Below are 19,306 nucleotides of genomic sequence, written 5' to 3'. Positions count from 1 at the left end.
GCCGGGTGGAGATTATAACAGCACATGGCCTAGATGTTCAATTGGAGTTGCTTACCAAGACGACGTTGAACGTTCCTGAATGGCGTACTTACAGTTTTGACTTAAATCTGCTTGAAAATGGCTGTCTAGCGATGATCAACAACCAACCTGACAGAGTTTGGTTGTCACCTGAAAACTGAAAACGATTGAACATCCATTTTATCTTGGTCATTTTAAATAGAATGGACTGAATCAGAGTGGAATGGGTGCAACATTCATACCTGGGGTGTATTCACTAGAAATCAAACGGAGGCAAACAGAATGATACCGGGAAGGACCTAGCTGAATTTTTCCAATAGAAACTCTTGTTTTTGTTGCAAAAAAAATTGAAGCTCGGAGTAAACGGTTTCCGTTGCAGAATGTTTAGCTAAGGTGCTACACGTTTTTCTATGGTGTACAACTAATGAAGACACCACAGTACACTGTTTTGAACCGAGGTGTGTGTGGTGGGTCTCTCTCACTTAGTACCTGGAGTCGGTGCGTCCGTTGCTGAGTGGCCCGGGGTTCCAGCGGATGACTGTGTTGGCGGCTCAGTTTGAGAACAGTCTGGGGAACAGGTTGCAGCGCTATCTCAAGCTCAAAGCTCTGTGGGCTACCAACTATGTGAGTAGACTCACTGCTGCACACACTGTTTGTTCACACACAAACACATACACAGTTCGCTCGATCACTTAGGCTCATAGCTGTTGTAGTGTCATGATTTCACTTCTAATCTCTGTCTCTCTGTCTCTCTGTCTCTCTGTCTCTCTGTCTCTCTGTCTCTCTGTCTCTCTGTCTCTCTGTCTCTCTGTCTCTCTGTCTCTCTGTCTCTCTGTCTGTCTGTCTGTCTGTCTGTCTGTCTGTCTGTCTGTCTGTCAGGTGAGTGACTGGTGGGAGGAGTACATCTACCTGAGAGGACGAGGCCCCATCATGGTCAACAGCAACTACTATGGCATGGTATTGCTCTTCCCACGATACACTATAGACATACACTGGGTATACAAAACATTAAGAATACCTGCTCTTTCCATGACATAGACTGACCAGGTGAATCCAGGTGAAAGCTATGATCCCTTATTGATGTCACTTGTTAAATCCACTTCAATATGTGTAGATGAAGGGGAGGAGACAGGTTAAATAAGGATTTTTTGGGGCACCCCGAGTGGCACAGCAGTCTAAGGCCCTGCACGGCAGTGCTTGAGGCGGATCTACAGACCCAGTGACCGGGAGATCCATGAGGCGGCCGGCGCACAATTGGCCTAGCGTCGTCCGGGTTAGGGGAGGGTTTGGCTGGCCGGGATGTCCTTGTCCCATCGCGCTCTAGCGACACCTTGTGGCGGGCCGGGCGCATGCACGCTGACCCCGGTGGTCAGTTGTATGGTGTTTCCTCCGACACGTTGGTGCGGCTGGCTTCTGAGCGAGCAGTGTGTCAAGAAGCAGTGTGGCTTGGCAGGGTCGTGTTTCGGAGGACACATGGCTCTCGACCTTCACCTCTCTCGAGTCGGTACGGGAGTTGCAGCGATGGGACTAGACTGTAACTACCAATTGTATATCACAAAATTGGGAAGAAAAAAGGGGTATATATATATATTTTTTTAAGCTTTGAGACAGGTGAGATGTATATGTGTGCCATTCCAAGGGTGAATGGGCAAGACAAAAAATGGAAAGTGCCTTTGAACGAGGTATGGTAGGTAGTAGGTGCCAACACTGCTGGGTTTTTCACACAAAGCAGTGTCCCGTGTGTATCAAGTATGGTCCACCACCCAAAGGACATCCATCCAACTTGACACAACTGTGGGAAGCATTGGAGTCAACATGGGCCAGCATCCCTTTTGGAAGTTGAGGCTGTTCTGAAGGCAAAAGGGGGGGTTGAGGGTGCGCAACTCAATATTAAGGTGTTCCTAATGTTTGGGATACTCTGTGTACACTTTAAATGCACTGTTATACTGTCTGTGATACTCTTCCTCTCTCTCTCCTGCAACATATACCCCCCTCCTTCCCTCCTTCATGCCTTCAGTTCTCAGACCTTCAGTTCTCCAACCGTCCAAAACCCTAGAGCGCCCTCTCCCTCATCTTGCCCCTCTCTATTTGCTTATTGTGACATTCCAGAGACAGGGCTGGGGCAGGAATTCCTCGACTTCCAGAAATGCTGGAAATATTGCTCCCAGAAACCTGCTGTAGTGCCACATGTCCTTACCTTTGTCTGTCTGTCTCTTTCTGTGTCTGTCTCCCTCCCGCTGGCTCTCCCTCCCGCTGGCTCTCCCTCCCGCTGGCTCTCCCTCCCGCTGGCTCTCCCTCCCGCTGGCTCTCCCTCCCGCTGGCTCTCCCTCCCGCTGGCTCTCCCTCCCGCTGACTCTTGTCTGTCCCTGTCTGTCTCTGTCTCACACTCCCTTTTCCATTTTATTTTTGTCTCTCTCACACCTTCATCTCTGACCCCTCCCCTCTTCTCCACTAGGACTTTCTGTATGTGACTCCCACGCCCATCCAGGCAGCGAGGGCCGGCAACACCATCACTGCTCTGCTGCTCTACCGGCGCAAGGTTAACAGTGAGCAGCTAACGCCCGTGAGTCCTGCTACCAGTACTAGTACACATATACAGCGGGTATAGAAAGTCACCACCCCCTTTCAAATGTTCACCTTTTGTTGCCTTACAGCCTGAAATGAAAACACATAAAATGTGACTTTTTATTGCTTTATTTAACCCACAATATCCAAGTGGGGAAAAAATAGATAAAAAATCTGAAAATTAATTAAAAGTAAAACAGTAAAATACCCTATTTGGATAAGTGAACCCCCCCCCCCCCCTTTAGAATTGCAAACTTTCTGAGTTTCAACCAACCAACTTCCAGATCACAAATCAAGCTAATTGGCCTACATCTGTAATTGTAGTGACTTTGATTAGTTCAGAATAAAACCAGTTGTTCATAGAGGACTCCACTGCTTAGTAGTGCGACTGGGCGGAAAAGGTACCTTCAAAAGATCTACGAGATAAAGTTGTGGAAAGTCAGGGGATAGATATAAAAAGATTTCAAAGGCTTTGTCTATCCCTCGGAGCACAGTTAACACCATTTATTAAGAAGTGGAAGGAGTATGGCACAACCCAGACCCTGCATAGATCAGGCCGTCCCTCCAAACTGGATGACCGGGCAAGGAGGAGACTGATCGGAGAGGCTACCAAGAAGCCAATGGCGACTTTTTAGGAGCTTCAGGCCTTTATGACAAAGACTGTGCATGTGACCAAAATATCACAAGCGCTCCACAAATCTGGCCTCTATGGGAGGGTGGCATGAAAAAAAACACCCCTCTAAAAAAACCACATCAAGTCTCATTTGAGCTTTGCCAAAAAGAGCATTGTAGATTCCGAGGCCAAGTGGCAAAAGGTGCTTTGGTCAGATGAGACCAAAATGGAACTTTTTGGCCTGAATGCAAAACGATATGTCTGGTGAAAACCCAGTACATATTTCCACCCAAAGAACCCCATGCCTACGGTAAAGAACACCACGCCTACGGTAAAGAACACCACGCCTACGGTAAAGAACACCACGCCTACGGTAAAGAACACCACGCCTACGGTAAAGAACACCACGCCTACAGTAAAGCACGGCAGTGGCAGCATCCTGTTGTGGGGGTGTTTCTCTTCAGCGGGGACAGGAGCACCTGTCAGGATTGAAGGGAAAATGGCCAGTGCAGGAGAACCTGCGGCCCTCTGCCAGGAAGTTGAAAATGGGAAGATGGTTCAAGTTTCAACATGATAATGACACAAAGCACATCACCAAAGCAACCGTACAGTGGCTGAAGGACAAGAAGGTAAATGTCCTTGAGTGGCCTAGTCAGAGCCCCAACTTAAATCCCATTGAATCTGTGGAATGACTTGCAGTCAATGAGCGGTCACCATGCAATTTGACTGAGCATGAACAATTCTGCAAGGAAGAATGTGCAAATATTAGTAAAGTTAGTAGAGACGTATTCAACGAGACTCGAGGATGTAATTCAAGCAAAAGGTGGTTCCACCAAGTATTCACTCAGAGGAGCGTGTTCACTTATCCAAATAGGATATTTTACTGTTTTACTTTTAACACATTTTAAGAGTAAAAAAAAAAGTATAATTCACAGCCGGAAAAAGTCTGATTTTATGTGTTTTCATTTCATTCTGTAAGGCAACAAAAGGCGAACATTTTGAAAGAGGGTGGTGACTTTCTATACCCGCTGTACACTGTACTACACCACCACCAGTGAAGAGCTATACCCTTTTCTAACTACTAAGCCGAGCTGTACTGAGCTGACCTGGTTATGCACGTTATTATTCAGTGAAAATGTATCAAGTTAACGATCCAAGGAACCGATTGGAATAGTAGTGAGACTCCCCAAACTGTCTGTACTGGACTGCTGTTGCTGCAGACATAGTTTATATGAATAGAACTATGTGGCTGGTCAAACCTGATTCTGTCTAACTGTCGTTTTACAGCACTGTGTCAGTTTGTAGATGCGGGTGGGTGTTGTCAGAGAGGAGAGAGACCCAACTCGGTGCAAAATCTGTCTCCCTCCAGCAGGTGGCGTGTTTTTTCATTGTTTCGCCCACCAAGCAATGGATTTCTGTATGGGGATCAATGAGAGAGTGTCAAATTTGGTCAACGAACAAATGTATGGCGTATTTGCTACGTGAGGTTTATTAAATCTAATAGAAGTTTCGTGACGCTTAAGTACTGATATAAGTAGGACACGTGACATCCCGGCAACTTTGAGAAAAACCCCCACTTTATATCGGATTTGTCTCGATGGCTATGCATATTCATGGTATGAGGCTAGTAGCATAACATCTCTCTCCATTGAATACATGCGGTTGACGTCAACAACCCTCATTGAATATTCAAAAAAGGATTGCAATAATGAGATGTATCCACCAATCAAAAGAAAGGACAGGTGGGAGCTAGAAAGCCCAGTGTGCAGCTTTGTGGAAAACGACTCCCGTTGTTAGGGTGGAGAGACATGCATCTTGTTAGTATATCCATAATCTTTGGTGTTGTTGACATCGGTGACAGGAATGCTGCAGTATCTTACCAAACTGGAGCACTGAGTTACGAGTCAGATAATAATAACAACAAATATATACATTAATAATAGTTGATAATAATTATTATTATAATAAATCTCGATAGGTAATCCTTTAAAATGTCAAATAAATGAATGAATAATAGCCAGCCAACTTTGTTAAACACCCTTTTCTTTTAGTTCCTCATTGTCCTCCTTTTCTCTTCCTACTTTATGGATACTGCAGTTCAACATGGGCTGTTTTGGTATATCGAAGCAGCTGTGTGAAAGTGTCATTTGAAGGACCTTTAATCGAGTTCTATAATTTTTCCGCTGATGTGGTCTTTTTCTTTTAAGGAACTATGCATCTGACTGTCGTCAAAAGTATTCCACTTCCTCTCTTTCTCTCTCATTCTTAAATTAATATTGTCATGGATGAAATTAATGGCATTTGAGGTTAAGCAATGCGAAGATACTGTAACTACAGAACAGTTTTTTTCTCTTCTCTCTCTCTCTCTCTCTCGCACTCTCTCACTCTCTCACTCTCTCACTCTCTCACTCTCTCACTCTCTCACTCTCTCTCACTCAGAGTCGTGTTCCAGGTACAGTCATCCCTCTGTGTGCAGCTCAGTGTGAGAGGATGTTCAACACTACTCGCACTCCAGGAGAGGAGACTGGTAATACACACACACAAAAGAAAGTCAGTTTTGGAATCTTTATTTGTTAGCGTTGACCATAAAGGAAATTAGGCAGGCAACAGTATGACCAACTTGCCCTCCAAATACACCTCTGCTGTTTTCAATCAGGATCTCAGCGATCACTGCCTCTTTGCCTGCATCCGCTATGGGTCCGCGGTCAAACGACCACCCCTCATCACTGTCAAACGCTCCCTAAAACACTTCTGCGAGCAGGCCTTTCTAATCGACCTGGCTCGGGTATCCTGGAAGGATTTGACCTCATCCCGTCAGTCGAGGTTGCCTGGTCATTCTTTAAAAGTAATTTCCTCACCATCTTAAATAAGTATGCCCCTTTCAAAAAATGTAGAACTAAGAACAGATATACCCCTTGGTTCACCCCAGACTTGACTGCCTTTGACCAGCACAAAAACATCTTGTGGCAGACTGCAATAGCATCGAATTCTCCCCGCGATATGCAACTGTTCAGGGAAGTCAGGAACCAATACACGCAGTCAGTCAGGAAAGCAAAGGCTAGCTTTTTCAAACAGAAATTTGCATCCTGCAGCTCTAACTCCAAAAAGTTTTGGGACACTGTAAAGTCCATTGATAACAAGAGCACCTCCTCCCAGCTGCCCACTGCACTGAGGCTAGGAAACACTGTCACCACCAATAAATCCACGATAATCGAAATTTCAATAAGCATTTCTCTACGTCTGGCCATGCTTTCCTCCTGGCTACCCCGGCCAACAGCTATGCACGCCCCGCAGCTACTTGCCCGAGCCTCCCCAGCTTCTCCTTCACCTAAATCCAGATAGTAGATGTTCTGAAAGAGCTGCAAAACCTGGACCCGTACAAATCAGCTGGGCTAGACAATCTGGACCCTCTCTTTATAAAATTATCCGCCGCCATTGTTGGAAACCGTATTACCAGCCTGTTCAACCTCTCTTTCGTATTGTCTGAGATCCCTAAAGATTGGAAAGCTGCTGCGGGTAATCCCCCTCTTCAAAGAGGGTGACACTCTAGACCCAAACTGTTATAGACCAATATCCATCCTGCCCTGCCTTTCTAAAGTCTTCGAAATTCAAGTTAACAAACAGATCACTGACCATTTTGAATCCCACCGTACCTTCTCCGCTGTGCAATCCGGTTTCCGAGCTGGTCACGGGTGTACCTCAGCCACGCTCAAGGTGCTAAACGATATCATAACCGCCATCGATAAAAGACAGTACTGTGCAGCCGTCTTCATCGACCTGGTCAAGGCTTTCGACTCTGTCATTCACCGTATTCTTATTGGCAGGCTCAATAGCCTTGAATTCTCAAATGACTGCCTCGCCTGGTTCACCAACTACTTCACAGACAGAGTTCAGTGTGTCAAATCGGAGGGTCTGTTGTCTGGACCTCTGGCAGTCTATGGGGTACCACAGGGTTCAATTCTCGGGCCGACTCTTTTCTCTGTATATATCAATGATGTCGCTCTTGCTGCTGGTGATTCCCTGATCCACCTCTACGCAGACGACACCATTCTGTATACTTCTGGCCCTTCTTTGGACACTGTGTTAACTAACCTCTAGACGAGCTTCAATGCCATACAGCTCTCTTTCCGTGGCTTCCAACTGCTCTTAAATGCTAGTACAACTAATTGCATGCTCTTCAACCGATCACTGCCCACAACTGCCCGCCCGACAAGCATCACTACTCTGGACGGTTCTGACCTAGAATATGTGGACAACTACAAATACCTAGGTGTCAGGCTAGACTGTAAACTCTCCTTCCAGACTCATATCAAACATCTCCAATCCAAAATTGAATCTAGACTCGGCTTTCTATTTTGCAACAAAGCCTCCTTCACTCACGCCGCCAAACTTACCCTAGTAAAACTGACTATCCTACCGATCCTCGACTTCGGCGACGTCATCTACAAAATAGCTTCCAATACTCTACTCAGCAAACTGGATGCAGTCTATCACAGTGCCATCCGTTTTGTTACCAAAGCCCCTTATACCACCCACCTCTGCGACCTGTATGCTCTAGTCGGCTGGCCCTCTCTACATATTCGTCGCCAGACCACTGGCTCCAGGTCATCTATATGTTTATGCTAGGTAAAGCTCCGCCTTATCTCAGCTCACTGGTCACAATAACAACACCCACCCGTAGCACGTGCTCCAGCAGGTATATCTCACTGGTCACCCCCAAAGCCAACACCTCCATTGGCCGCCTTTCCTTCCAGTTCTCTGCTGCCAGTGACTGGAACGAATTGCAAAAATCGCTGAAGCTGGAGACTTATATTTCCCTCACTAACTTTAAACATCAGCTATCTGAGCAGCTGACCGATCGCTGCAGCTGTACATAGTCCATCTGTAAATAGCCCACCCAATCTACCTACCTCATCCCCATATTGTTTTGATTTACTTTTCTGCTCTTTTGCACACCAGTATCACTACTTGCACATCATCATATGCTCGTCTATCACTCCAGTGTTAATCTGCTAAATTGCAATTACTTCGCTACTATGGCCTATTTATTGCCTTACCTCCTCACGCCATTTTCACACACTGCATATAGACTTTCTTTTTTTCTATTGTGTTATTGACTGTACTCTTGTTTATTCCATGTGTAACTCTGTGTTGTTGTTTGTCGCACTGCTTTGCTTTATCTTGGCCAGGCCGCAGTTGTAAATGAGAACTTGTTCTCAACTAGCCTACCTGGTTAAATAAAGGTCAAATCAAATCAAATAAAAATGCGTAGTGTTCTGCATCTCTCTCTCTCGACGTGTGTCTCCTCACCAGATGTGCTGCAGCACTGGCAGGACAGTGAATTTGTGGCTGTCTACCACCGGGGGCGCTACTTCAGGCTGTGGGTGTACAAGGCGGGGCGTCTCCTCTCGCCTAGAGAGATAGAGTACCAGATCCAGAGGATCCTAGATGACCCTTCACCCCCCGGACCTGGAGAGGACAGGCTGGGAGCACTGACTGCTGGAGACAGGTGTCTATAGTGGTGGGGGGAAGAGGGGTGTGTGTGTGTGCGTGAGCATCTGCACACATAGGTGTATGTACACACTGCAAATACAGTTCTCTGCGTTTTCCACCACCCGGATATCCCCCTAAATATGACAGTGTAGTGTTTTGCATGATCCGATGTATGGCTACTAGATGGCCCTACGGAGCTTCATGTTCACTATGCCTGAGACGGCTGTAGATGTGCAGACTTTGGCTTGAGACATCAGACAAGGATAGCAATGCAGGATAACAGACATGGGTTCAAATATGATTTGAAATCTTTCAAATACTTTGACCTTTCACTCTAGCCAGCCTGGAGTGTCAAGTGGGCAGGGTTTTTGTTTTCCGGTCTATTGTATCGGTCCATTGAGCCAAGCACGCTCAATCAAGCACAACTCAAGTATTTGAAATGGTTTCTGATAGTATTTGAACCCATGTCTGCAGGATACCACAGACAAGTAGAACTTCCGTCGGTCACCTCAATGGCCACAACAGGCCATTGAGGTGGTCTGATCACAAAATGGCGGAAAGGGAGCGTGCAGAGCGGAGTCAGCCGAGAGATGGAGAAGTCACGAGGAGGACGAGAAGACGAGAAGGGAGAGCAAGCAAACGAGAAGGGGGATGGAAAAGCGAAACGGAGAGTGTGTTGGTTGAGAACGCGTGGAGGGAAGGGAACTGAACTGAGGGAGAGGGGAAGGAGTGAGGCTAAAAGTGAGATGAAGTGAAAGAGGAGAGGAGGAACAGCGCTTAGAGGATTATAATACATAGACGATTATAGAGTAGATTCTGGGGGACGAAAGAAAAAAGGGAAAAAAAGACGAGTTCATGAAACGATATGTACCATTTGCTGTCTGGGTGTGTGTTATGATAAGGTAAAACAACTAAAGCACTATCAGTTAAAACCTGCTAAACCGGGCCACTACTGCTCTCATTACACAAACACAAGCATTGTCCTAGGATTAAGGGCAATTATACTGAATGTAGTTAATGGTCTGTGCAGTTATGGTCTATGTATACCAACAGAGCTTTTCTGGGTTTTGATTGTGGTAAGTTGGAATAATAATCATGAGAAGGATTCCGTCCCTCGCGCTCTCTCTCGAACGCACTTAAAACACGACACCCATGCAGACGCGTAAAACAACTCACGCTCACGTCACAATTGTTGGTACACTGCGGCGCTCCCGTCTGTTTCTGTAGAACTTTACACACGGAGTTAAAAACTCGCATGCTTTCCTGGGGGCGCGGGTGTGGTACAGTAGCGGCACACCCTTCCTCTCGCCATTGTATCTTTTAGTCATCTTCAGCTCGTCATGACTGCTAATAGTGTTCCGCCTTTGAGCGAGGAACAGTTACAACCGCACGGATGAATTGGTCTGATCACGGGGTGTTTTGTCCAGGCATGTCCCGTGGGATCACTTTCACACCACTGTCAACTATTTTATTGTGTTCATTATCACCATGCACACTGTTCTGCAGGGAGTGGGTTGCAGAAGGGGACACATGTTCCCCTATGTTCAGTAACAAAGGAGGATTCTCGTCAGTTTGGGTTGCTGTTGATATTGATGTCTTTCTGCAAGTAAGAAGTACAGTAGACTCTGTGTTGATGATGTACATCGTGTTGAGTCTACCTTTTTGAAGTGAAGTTTGGCGTGATTTGGATACGTTTTGTCCCAGGGTGCCGTGGTGTGCCGTAAGAAAGCAGCACTTCAGCTCAGGGGTGAACAAGCGCTCGCTGGACTGCATCGAGAGGGCTGCCTTCTTTGTCACCCTGGACGACGAGGAGCAAGGAATGATGGGAGAAGACCCAGTTGGAAACCTGGACCGCTACGCCAAGTCCCTCCTCCACGGGAAATGTTATGACAGGTGTGTGACTGTGTGGCGCAGGCGTATTAAGATGAGCTTCTATTTAGTAGAAATGTAGAACCGTGGCGGAGCTTCCACCTTATTGCTAACAGGATGTCTTTGTTAACAGATGGTCTTCATCTGGTCCATTTGATCCCCTCTTCCTTTCACACGTGCTGTACTGTAGGGCTACACACACACACACGAGCACACACACAAAGACACACACACACACACACAAACATGGTATGTGACAACCGGCTTGAATTGGCAGCAAATGTTTTACAAGTCCAAGAGCACCAGTTGCTTTAGTGAAGTAATTGACGGATATATCCCACCCATGGACATGGTTCTGGTTGTTCAGAATCGTCGACACTAGGCCGAAGTTCCTCTTGTACACTCTCCCTCCTCCAAAATCAAGTGCTTCACATCTGTGTCTCAGTTCCAGTGGATTCCTGTCTGTATGGCACTCTCATACAATACAGTATTGAACTCTCAATGAGATTGATGAATGATAAGTAAATATTAGTCTGATGTTTTTGCTGGAACAGGACGGTGGTGGGTGGTCAAGGGATGTGTATATTCTGCTTTGATAGTGTGTGGTCAACTCTCAAAACTGAAAGCACTGAGCTAATTGATCTATATATATATCTCTGTCTCTCCCCCCATCTCCTCTCTCTCTCTCTCGGTCTCAGGTGGTTTGATAAGTCCTTCTCTGTGGTGGTGTACAAGAATGGGAAGAATGGGCTGAATGCAGAGCACTCTTGGGCCGACGCCCCGACAGTGGCACACCTGTGGGAGGTGTGTGTGTGTTTATCTGTCAAACAGGCATAATCAAATAGCATTTTATTAGGACCTTTTTCTTCTCTTTTTAGCTACCTAACATAGAAATGTGCCGTTTTTCACATTGTGTAGACACTAGTATGGTGCTGGAGCTAATGAGGTTAAAAACATTGGGGGGGGGGAGAGATTCCCTTTGACAGCCCAAATGACCTGTCATCAATGGAGATCAAGCACTTGGTTTTATTTAGAATAATCCGATCTTGCAGATTTTAGTGTGTGTGTGAGGTAGACTACATATGACCAGATATGTGGCTAAAGGAACCTGTGGTTAAATAGAGCATAGCCCAGATCAGGATCTTCCAGTTATTATCCAAACTGGATATGCTCAATCAGAGGATAAACATGTTTGTTATTAGTTTTTGGCAGGTCAAGTTTGTGTGTTTTTATACTCTTTGTGAATGGTGAAGCCGCTGAACTTTGAGTGTGTGTGTGTGTCTATGTGTGTGTATTTAACAGCTGCTCTCTGTCTGTCCTCAGTTCACCCTGGCCACAGATGCCTTCCAACTGGGTTACACAGAGGACGGCCACTGTAAGGGAGAGGTGGAGCGCTCCTTACCGCCCCCTCAGAGACTCACGTGGGACATCCCTGTGGAGGTGAGAGTGCTGGGTGTGTGCATCGTTCCCTATCACACCCTCAGACCAGGGTTTCCGTTAGGGAAATGTGGTGCCGGACAACATGACGGGGAAGATTCAAATTTACCGGCCATTTGAGAAATTTACCGGACACATATACATTGTGTGCGTAACCCATTAGAGCATCAACCCACGGTGATCAGAATAACAGAAATCACATTTACATTATGGTAATTCATCTTAACAGAACATGTAACTCGTTAATGAAACAGCCAATAAAACGTAATTTTCAAACATTTGCCAAAATGCAATTTGCGGGAAACCCCATTCTAAACAGCCCACCTGGGGAAACAACATTCTAAACAGCCCACCTGGGGAAACAACATTCTAAACAGCCCACCTGGGGAAACAACATTCTAAACAGCCCACCTTCTCCAAGTCATTAAGGTTTCGAGGCTGACGTTCGGCAACTCGAACCTTAAGCTCCCTCCACAGATTTTCTACGGGATTAAGGTCTGGAGACTGGCTAGACCACTCCAGGACCTTAATGTGCTTCTTCTTGAGCCACTCCTTTGTTGCCTTGGCCGTGTGTTTTGGGTCATTGTCATGCTGGAATACCCATCCACGACCCATTTTCAATGCCCTGGCTGAGGGAAGGATGTTCTCACCCATGATTTGACTGTACATGGCCCTTCCATCGTCCCTTTGATGCGGTGAAGTTGTCCTGTCCCCTTAGCAGAAAAACACCCCAAAGCATAATGTTTCCACCTCCATGTTTGACGGTGGGGATGGTGTTCTTGGGGTCATAGGCAGCATTCTTCCTCCTCTAAACACGGCGAGTTGAGTTGATGCCAAAGAGCTCCATTTTGGTATCATCTGACTACACCACTTTCACCCAGTTGTCCTCTGAATCATTCAGATGTTCATTGGCAAACTTCAGACGGGCATGTATATGTGCTTTCTTGAGCAGGGGGACCTTGCAGGAGCTGCAGGATTTGTCCTTCACGGCGCAGTGTGTTACCAATTGTTTTCTTGGTGACTATGGTCCCAGCTGCCTTGAGATCATTGACAAGATCCTCCCGTGTAGTTCTGGGCTGATTCCTCACCGTTCTCATGATCATTGCAACTCCACGAGGTGAGAACTTGCATGGAGCCCCAGGCCGAGGTAGATTGACAGTTATTTTGTGTTTCTTCCATTTGCGAATAATCACATCAACTGTTGTCACCTTCTCACCAAGCTGCTTGGCGATGGTGTTGTAGCCCATTCCAGCCTTGTGTAGGTCTACAATCTTGTCCCTGACATCCTTGGAGACCTCTTTGGTCTTGGCCATGGTGGAGAGTTTGGAATCTGATTGATTGATTGCTTCTGTGGACAGGTGTCTTTTATACAGGTAACAAGCTGAGATTAGGAGCACTCCCTTTGAGTGTGCTCCTAATCTCAGCTCGTTACCTGCATAAAAGACACCTGGGAGCCAGAAATCTTTCTGATTGAGAGGGGGTGAAATACTTATTTCCCTCATTAAAATGCAAATCAATTTATAACATTTTTGACATGCGGTTTTCTGGATTTTTTTGTTGTTATTCTGTCTCTCACTGTTCAAATAAACCTACCATTAAAATTATAGACTGATAATTTCTTTGTCAGCGGGCATATGTACAAAATCAGCAGGGGATCAAATACTTTTTTCCCCTCACTGTATGCTAATTTGAAGCAAGGTAAACGATGCCTCATAATATGAAATAAAAATTCAGGTTTATTAAGTATGTTTTCAAAATGCCTACTGCCTCCAGCTCACATTGTAAAGTGGTGGGTGAAGCACTTGAATGGTGAATGGGAGGCATGCTTCAATTACCAGTAGCTCTTTTTAATCATGCAGGAGAAATCCCGCTCAAAATAGGCTCTATGCTGACTAACGAAAATACGCAGGCCAATTTTAATTCCACAAAATAAGGCAAATGAATCTATCGACCACTACTTTTTACTTGTCAAAAGTATTTCCATTGACTGCTTTTTCGATTAATGAATAAAAAGCATAATTTTGCAATGGGATTTTTTTTCTCCAGGTGATTTGCCGGCTAATGGAAACCTTGCCTCAGACATCATTTGGGAGGGGAGTGTGTGTTTAGTGTCACTTGAAACACCCTGTAAAACATTGTCCCTCTCTCCTCTTTCTTTAAAGCTCGGATCAGTTCCTCTCTCTGTTTCATTCCACGACCTAATGTCCATTGACAGTCCTGAGCCACAATTAATACATGTTGAGGAACAAATTCAGTGGCTTAAGTTTTTAATATTTTAGTCAAAGTATGGTGCACAATGTTAGCATGACCTCCGTGAGCCACGGTTGGGTGAAAGTAGGTCTGTTGCGGTGACTATTACCGCCACACCGGCAATCATGAGTCGTGACCGCAGTGAAATTCTATGTGGCCGTTGAGTCACGGTAGTCTCCTTTTATGCACTCTGGACATGCGTTGGTAGTACCCAACTCGCTAATGATTATCAGGTTGCTAATGGCCTGGTACTCAGGGTTCTTTTCCCTTTAACCACTCAGACATCAATTCAAATGCAATCCAAAATCGCATCAAACACATCATGAAAACAGTAAGTGCTTTTAAAAGTCACCTCACTGTGATTGATCAATTTGAAGAAAGACGTTCATAAACAGGTTTGAAACTGAGTGGAAAACATGGTCGTTGTGGATGTTGTTTCAAAGCCTAACACAACAAAATGGGCAGTGCTTTCTGAGGTGATGATTGCATGATGATTGCATGACAATAGCCGGCTGACAAAATGTCATGGCCACCACAGCTCTAGATGAAAGGCCTTCTCTTTTTGTCTTTCATCAGTTTCTTTTCTTTCATCTGAGAGAAGTGGCATCTCTCTCGCTCTCTCTCGTGCTTTCTCTCTCTCTGTCTGTTTGTTGCGGTTGGAGTTTTCCGTTTCCTTCTCTGTTTCTACCGACCCACAACAGTCAGAAAATCGGGGGAAATTCCCTCCACTCTATCTCTACCACCTACAGTGCATTCGGAAAGTATTCAGACCCCTTGACTTTTTTCACATTTTGTTACGTTACAGCCTTATTATAAAATGTATTCAATTGTTATTTTCCACATTAATCTGCACACAATACCCCATAATAACAAAGCAAAAGCAAGTTGAGAAATGTTTGTAAATGTATTAAATATAAATAACTGAAATATCACATTTACATAAGTATTCAGACCCTTTACTAAGTACTTTCTTGAAGCACCTTTGGCAGCGATTACAGCCTTGAGTCTTCTTGGGTATGACACTACAAGCTTGGCACACCTATATTTGGGGAGTTTCTCCCATTCCTCTCTGCAGATCCTCTCAAGCCTTGTCAGGTTGGATGGGGAGCATTGCTGCACAGCTATTTTCAGGTCTCTCCAGAGATGTTAGATCGGGTTCAAGACCGGGCTCTAGCTGGTCCACTCAAGGACATTCAGAGGCTTGTCCCGAAGCCACTCCTGCGTTGTCTTGGCTGTGTGCTTAGGGTCGTTGTCCTGTTAAAAGGTGAACCTTCGCCCAGTCTGAGGTCCTGAGTGCTCTGGAGCAGGTTTTCATCAAGGATCTCTCTGTATTTTGCTCCGTTCATCTTTGTCTTGATCCTGACTAGTCTCCCAGTCCCTGCCGCTGAAAAACTTTCGCACAGCATGATGTTGCAACCACCATGCTTCACCGTAGGGATGGTGCCAGGTTTCTTCCAGACGTGACTCGTGGAATTCAGGCCAAAGAATTCAATCTTGGTTTTATCAGACCAGAGAATATTGTTTCTCATGGTCTGAGAGTCTTTAGGTGCCTTTTGGCAAACTCCAAGCTGACTGTCATGTGCCTTTTACTGAGTAGTGGCTTCTGTCTGGCCACTCTACCATAAAGGCCTGGTTGGTTGAGCGCTGCAGAGATGGTTGTCCTTCTGGAAGGTTCTCCCATCTCTACAGACGAACTCTGGAGCTCTGTCAGAGTGACAATTGGGTTCTTGGACACTTCCCTGACCAAGGGCCTTCTCCCCCGATTGCTCAGTTTGGCCGGACGGCCAGCTCTAGGAAGAATCTTGGTGTTTCCAAACTTCTTCCATTTAGGGATGATGGAGGCAACTGTGTTCTTAGGGATCTTCATGGCTTCAGACATTTTTTTGGTACCCTTCCCCAGATCTGTGACTCGACACAATCCTGTCTCGGAGCTCTATGGACAATTCCTTCGACTTCACGGCTTGGTTTTTGCTCTGACATGCACTGTCAACTGTGGGACCTTATATAGACAGATGTGTTCTTTTCCAAATTATGTCCAATCAATTGAATTTACCACAGGTGAATTCAATTGAATTGGAAACAGGATGCACCTGAGCTCAATTTCGAGTCTCATAGCAAAGGGTCTGAATACATACGTAAATTATATATTTTTTATTATTTACGTATGTATTCAGACCCTTTGCTATGATACTCTGTTTTTGCTTTGTCATTATGGGGTATTGTGTGTAGATTTCTGGAGAAAAAAAATTTATTTTATACATTTTAGAATAAGGCTGTAACGTAACAAAATGTGGAAAAAGTCAAGGGGTCTGAATACCTTTCGAAGGCACTGTATATCTCCACCTTCTCTCCCTACTTCTACCTCAGCAGTGCAGTGCTCTCCTACCCTGGCCTCTACTGTGCTAACTGTCTCTCTGTGGGAACGCTGGGGAGTTCCACTCCTGGAAATTACCTCATTGTGCTGCTATGACTGACTGGCAGGCTGGTTGACTGACTGGTTGACAGTTACAGAGCTCCGCATTTTGCATACACTACTGGTCAAAAGTTTTACAGCACCTACTCATTCAAGGGTTTTTCTTTATTTGTACTTGTTTTTACATTGTAGAATAATAGTGAAGACAAACTATGAAATAACACATATGGAATCATGTAGTAACACTTTTTTGGTTAAACAAATGAAAATATATTTGAGATTCTTTAAATAGCCACCCTTTGCCTTAATGACAGCTTTGAACACTCTTGGCATTCTCTCAACCAGCTTCATGAGGTGGAATGCATTGGAATGCATTTCAATTAACAGGTGTGCCTTCTTAAAGTTAATTTGTGGAATTTCTTTCCTTAATGCATTTGAGTCAATCAGTTGTGTTGTGACAAGGTAGGGGTGGTGTTCAGAAGATAGCCCTATTTGGTAAAAGACCAAGTCCATATTATGGCAAGAACAGCTCAAATAAGCAAAGCGAGATGACTGTCCATCATTTCCTTAAGACATGAAGGTCAGTCAATACAGAACATTTCAGGAACTTTGAAAGTTTCTTCAAGTGCAGTCGCAAAAAACATCAAGCGCTGTGATGAAACTGGCTCTCATGAGGACCGTCACAGGAATGGAAGACCAAGAGTTACCTCTGCTGCAGAGGATAAGTTCAATAGAGTTACCAGACTCAGATATTGCAGCCCAAATAAATGCTTCACAGAGTTCCAGTAACAGACACATCTCAACATCAACTGTTCAGACTGCGTGAATCAGGCCTTCATGGTCGAATTGCTGCAAAAAAACACTACTAAAGGACACCAATAAGAAGAAGAGACTTGCTTGGGCCAAGAAACATGAGCAATGGACATTAGACTGGTGGAAATGTGTCCTTTGGTCTGGAGTCCAAATCTGAGATTTTTGGTTCCAACCACCGTGTCTTTGTGAGATGCGGTGTGGGTGAACGGATTGTCTCCGCATCTGTATTTCCCACCATAAAGCATGGAGGAGGAGGAGGTGTTACGGTGTGGGGATGCTTTACTGGTGACACTGTCTGAAATTTAGTTAGAATTCAAGGCACACTTAACCAGCATGGCTACCACAGCATTCTGCAGCGATACGCCATCCCATCTGGTTTGCATTTAGTGGGACTATCATTTGTTTTTCAACAGGACAATGACCCAACACACATCCAGGCTGTGTAAGGGCTATTTTACCAAGAAGGACAGTGATGGAGTGCTGCATCAGATGATCTGGCCTCCACAATCCCCCAAGCTCAAGCAAATTGAGATGGTTTGGGATGAGTTGGACCGCAGAGTGAAGGAAAAACAACCAACAAGTGCTCAGCATATGTGGGAACTCCTTCAAGACTTTTGGAAAAGCATTCCAGGTGAAGCTGGTTGAGAAAATGCTAAGCGTGTGCAAAGCTGTCATCATGGCAAAGGGTGGCTATTTGAAGAATCTCAAATATAAAATATTTTTGGATTTCTTTAACACTTTTTTTGGTTACTACATGATTCCATATGTGTTATTTCATAGTTTTGATATCTTCACTATTATTCTATAATGTAGAAAATAGTACAAATAAAGAAAAATACTTGAATGAGTAGGTGTGCCCAAACTTTTGATCGATAGTGTACATAATATACACACACAGCCTGGTCGCCTAATGACCGGGGACTTTTGGGGGACTTTGCCCCTGTTAATTATTACATGCGCTAACTTACTTGCAGCATTCCTATGCTTATTAGAATAGTGAAGCCTTCACATTGATAACAGAACACACATACACAGGTGCCTCCGTACCTCACAAAGGCTCAAAGGTCTACTATTCGAGTCGCATTGCTTCCCCCCACTGAGACGAGACATTTTCTCTTTCTGCTCACGCACTCGCTCACTCACCTGGACCTTATGTCACTACCAACTCTTTCTTCATCTATTCTCTCTCTCTCTGTCGCTCTCTCTCTCTGTCTCTGTCTGTGTTCTTTCATTTCCCCTTCATGTTGCCTCAACTCTCAAACTGTCTGAGGGCTTGCCTGTCTCAAATTCCCCTTATTAGTACCGCTGCTCATTCTCTAATTCCTTCCTCTTACCCCTTCCTCCTCCCTCTCCCTGTATTATGCTTTCCTCTTCATCTCCCCGTTTCCTCCTCCCTCTCCCTGTATTATGCTTTCCTCTTCATCTCCCCGTTTCCTCCTCTCTCTTGTTGTTGGAAGCGGCCTCTGTATCTGAACTGAAAATAGAAATCACATGTGGTAAACTGGTCTTCTCTGCCCTGGCTGGTTGGATCAAACTCTTAAGTATTTGTGTGTCATGCCACTCCACAGCAAACTACTCTCAATAGTAATGTCTACGATGCTACAGACTGAAGCATTGGCTTTACTGAATGTTCTTCATGCTCAAGTCTACTCCACTTTGTTTGAGTTCCATTGCTCTTCAAGAGTGGCTGACAGTTTTCAACCCAAGGAAAGAACAGAGGGGTATCCTACGAATCAGGTTTGAGGAGTTAGTGAGGTAACTTTATTCAACTCCCAGTTCAACTCTGGATAACCAGTCATACGAATGCGGCTCATCTTTTTTAGCCAGGTATATTT

The 19,306-nt window shown here is 45.1% G+C and overlaps 1 protein-coding gene across 2 annotated transcripts in view; it reads left to right on the top strand.

Annotated features, from left to right (window-relative positions):
• Positions 1-19,306, top strand: part of cpt1a2b (carnitine palmitoyltransferase 1A2b) — a 51,110-nt gene that overhangs the window by 13,907 nt on the left and 17,897 nt on the right. For both annotated transcript variants that reach the window (XM_029727183.1, XM_029727182.1), the window contains exons 6-13: positions 505-642; positions 898-975; positions 2,474-2,581; positions 5,636-5,723; positions 8,510-8,705; positions 10,394-10,582; positions 11,257-11,362; positions 11,882-11,998. In XM_029727183.1, the coding sequence (XP_029583043.1) occupies positions 505-642; positions 898-975; positions 2,474-2,581; positions 5,636-5,723; positions 8,510-8,705; positions 10,394-10,582; positions 11,257-11,362; positions 11,882-11,998 (1,020 nt within the window). The remainder of the gene's footprint in view (positions 1-504; positions 643-897; positions 976-2,473; positions 2,582-5,635; positions 5,724-8,509; positions 8,706-10,393; positions 10,583-11,256; positions 11,363-11,881; positions 11,999-19,306) is intronic.

Source organism: Salmo trutta, chromosome 32 (genome assembly GCF_901001165.1).
Source record: "Salmo trutta chromosome 32, fSalTru1.1, whole genome shotgun sequence".
NCBI lineage: Eukaryota > Metazoa > Chordata > Actinopteri > Salmoniformes > Salmonidae > Salmo > Salmo trutta.
This window is presented reverse-complemented; position numbering and strand designations above follow the sequence as displayed.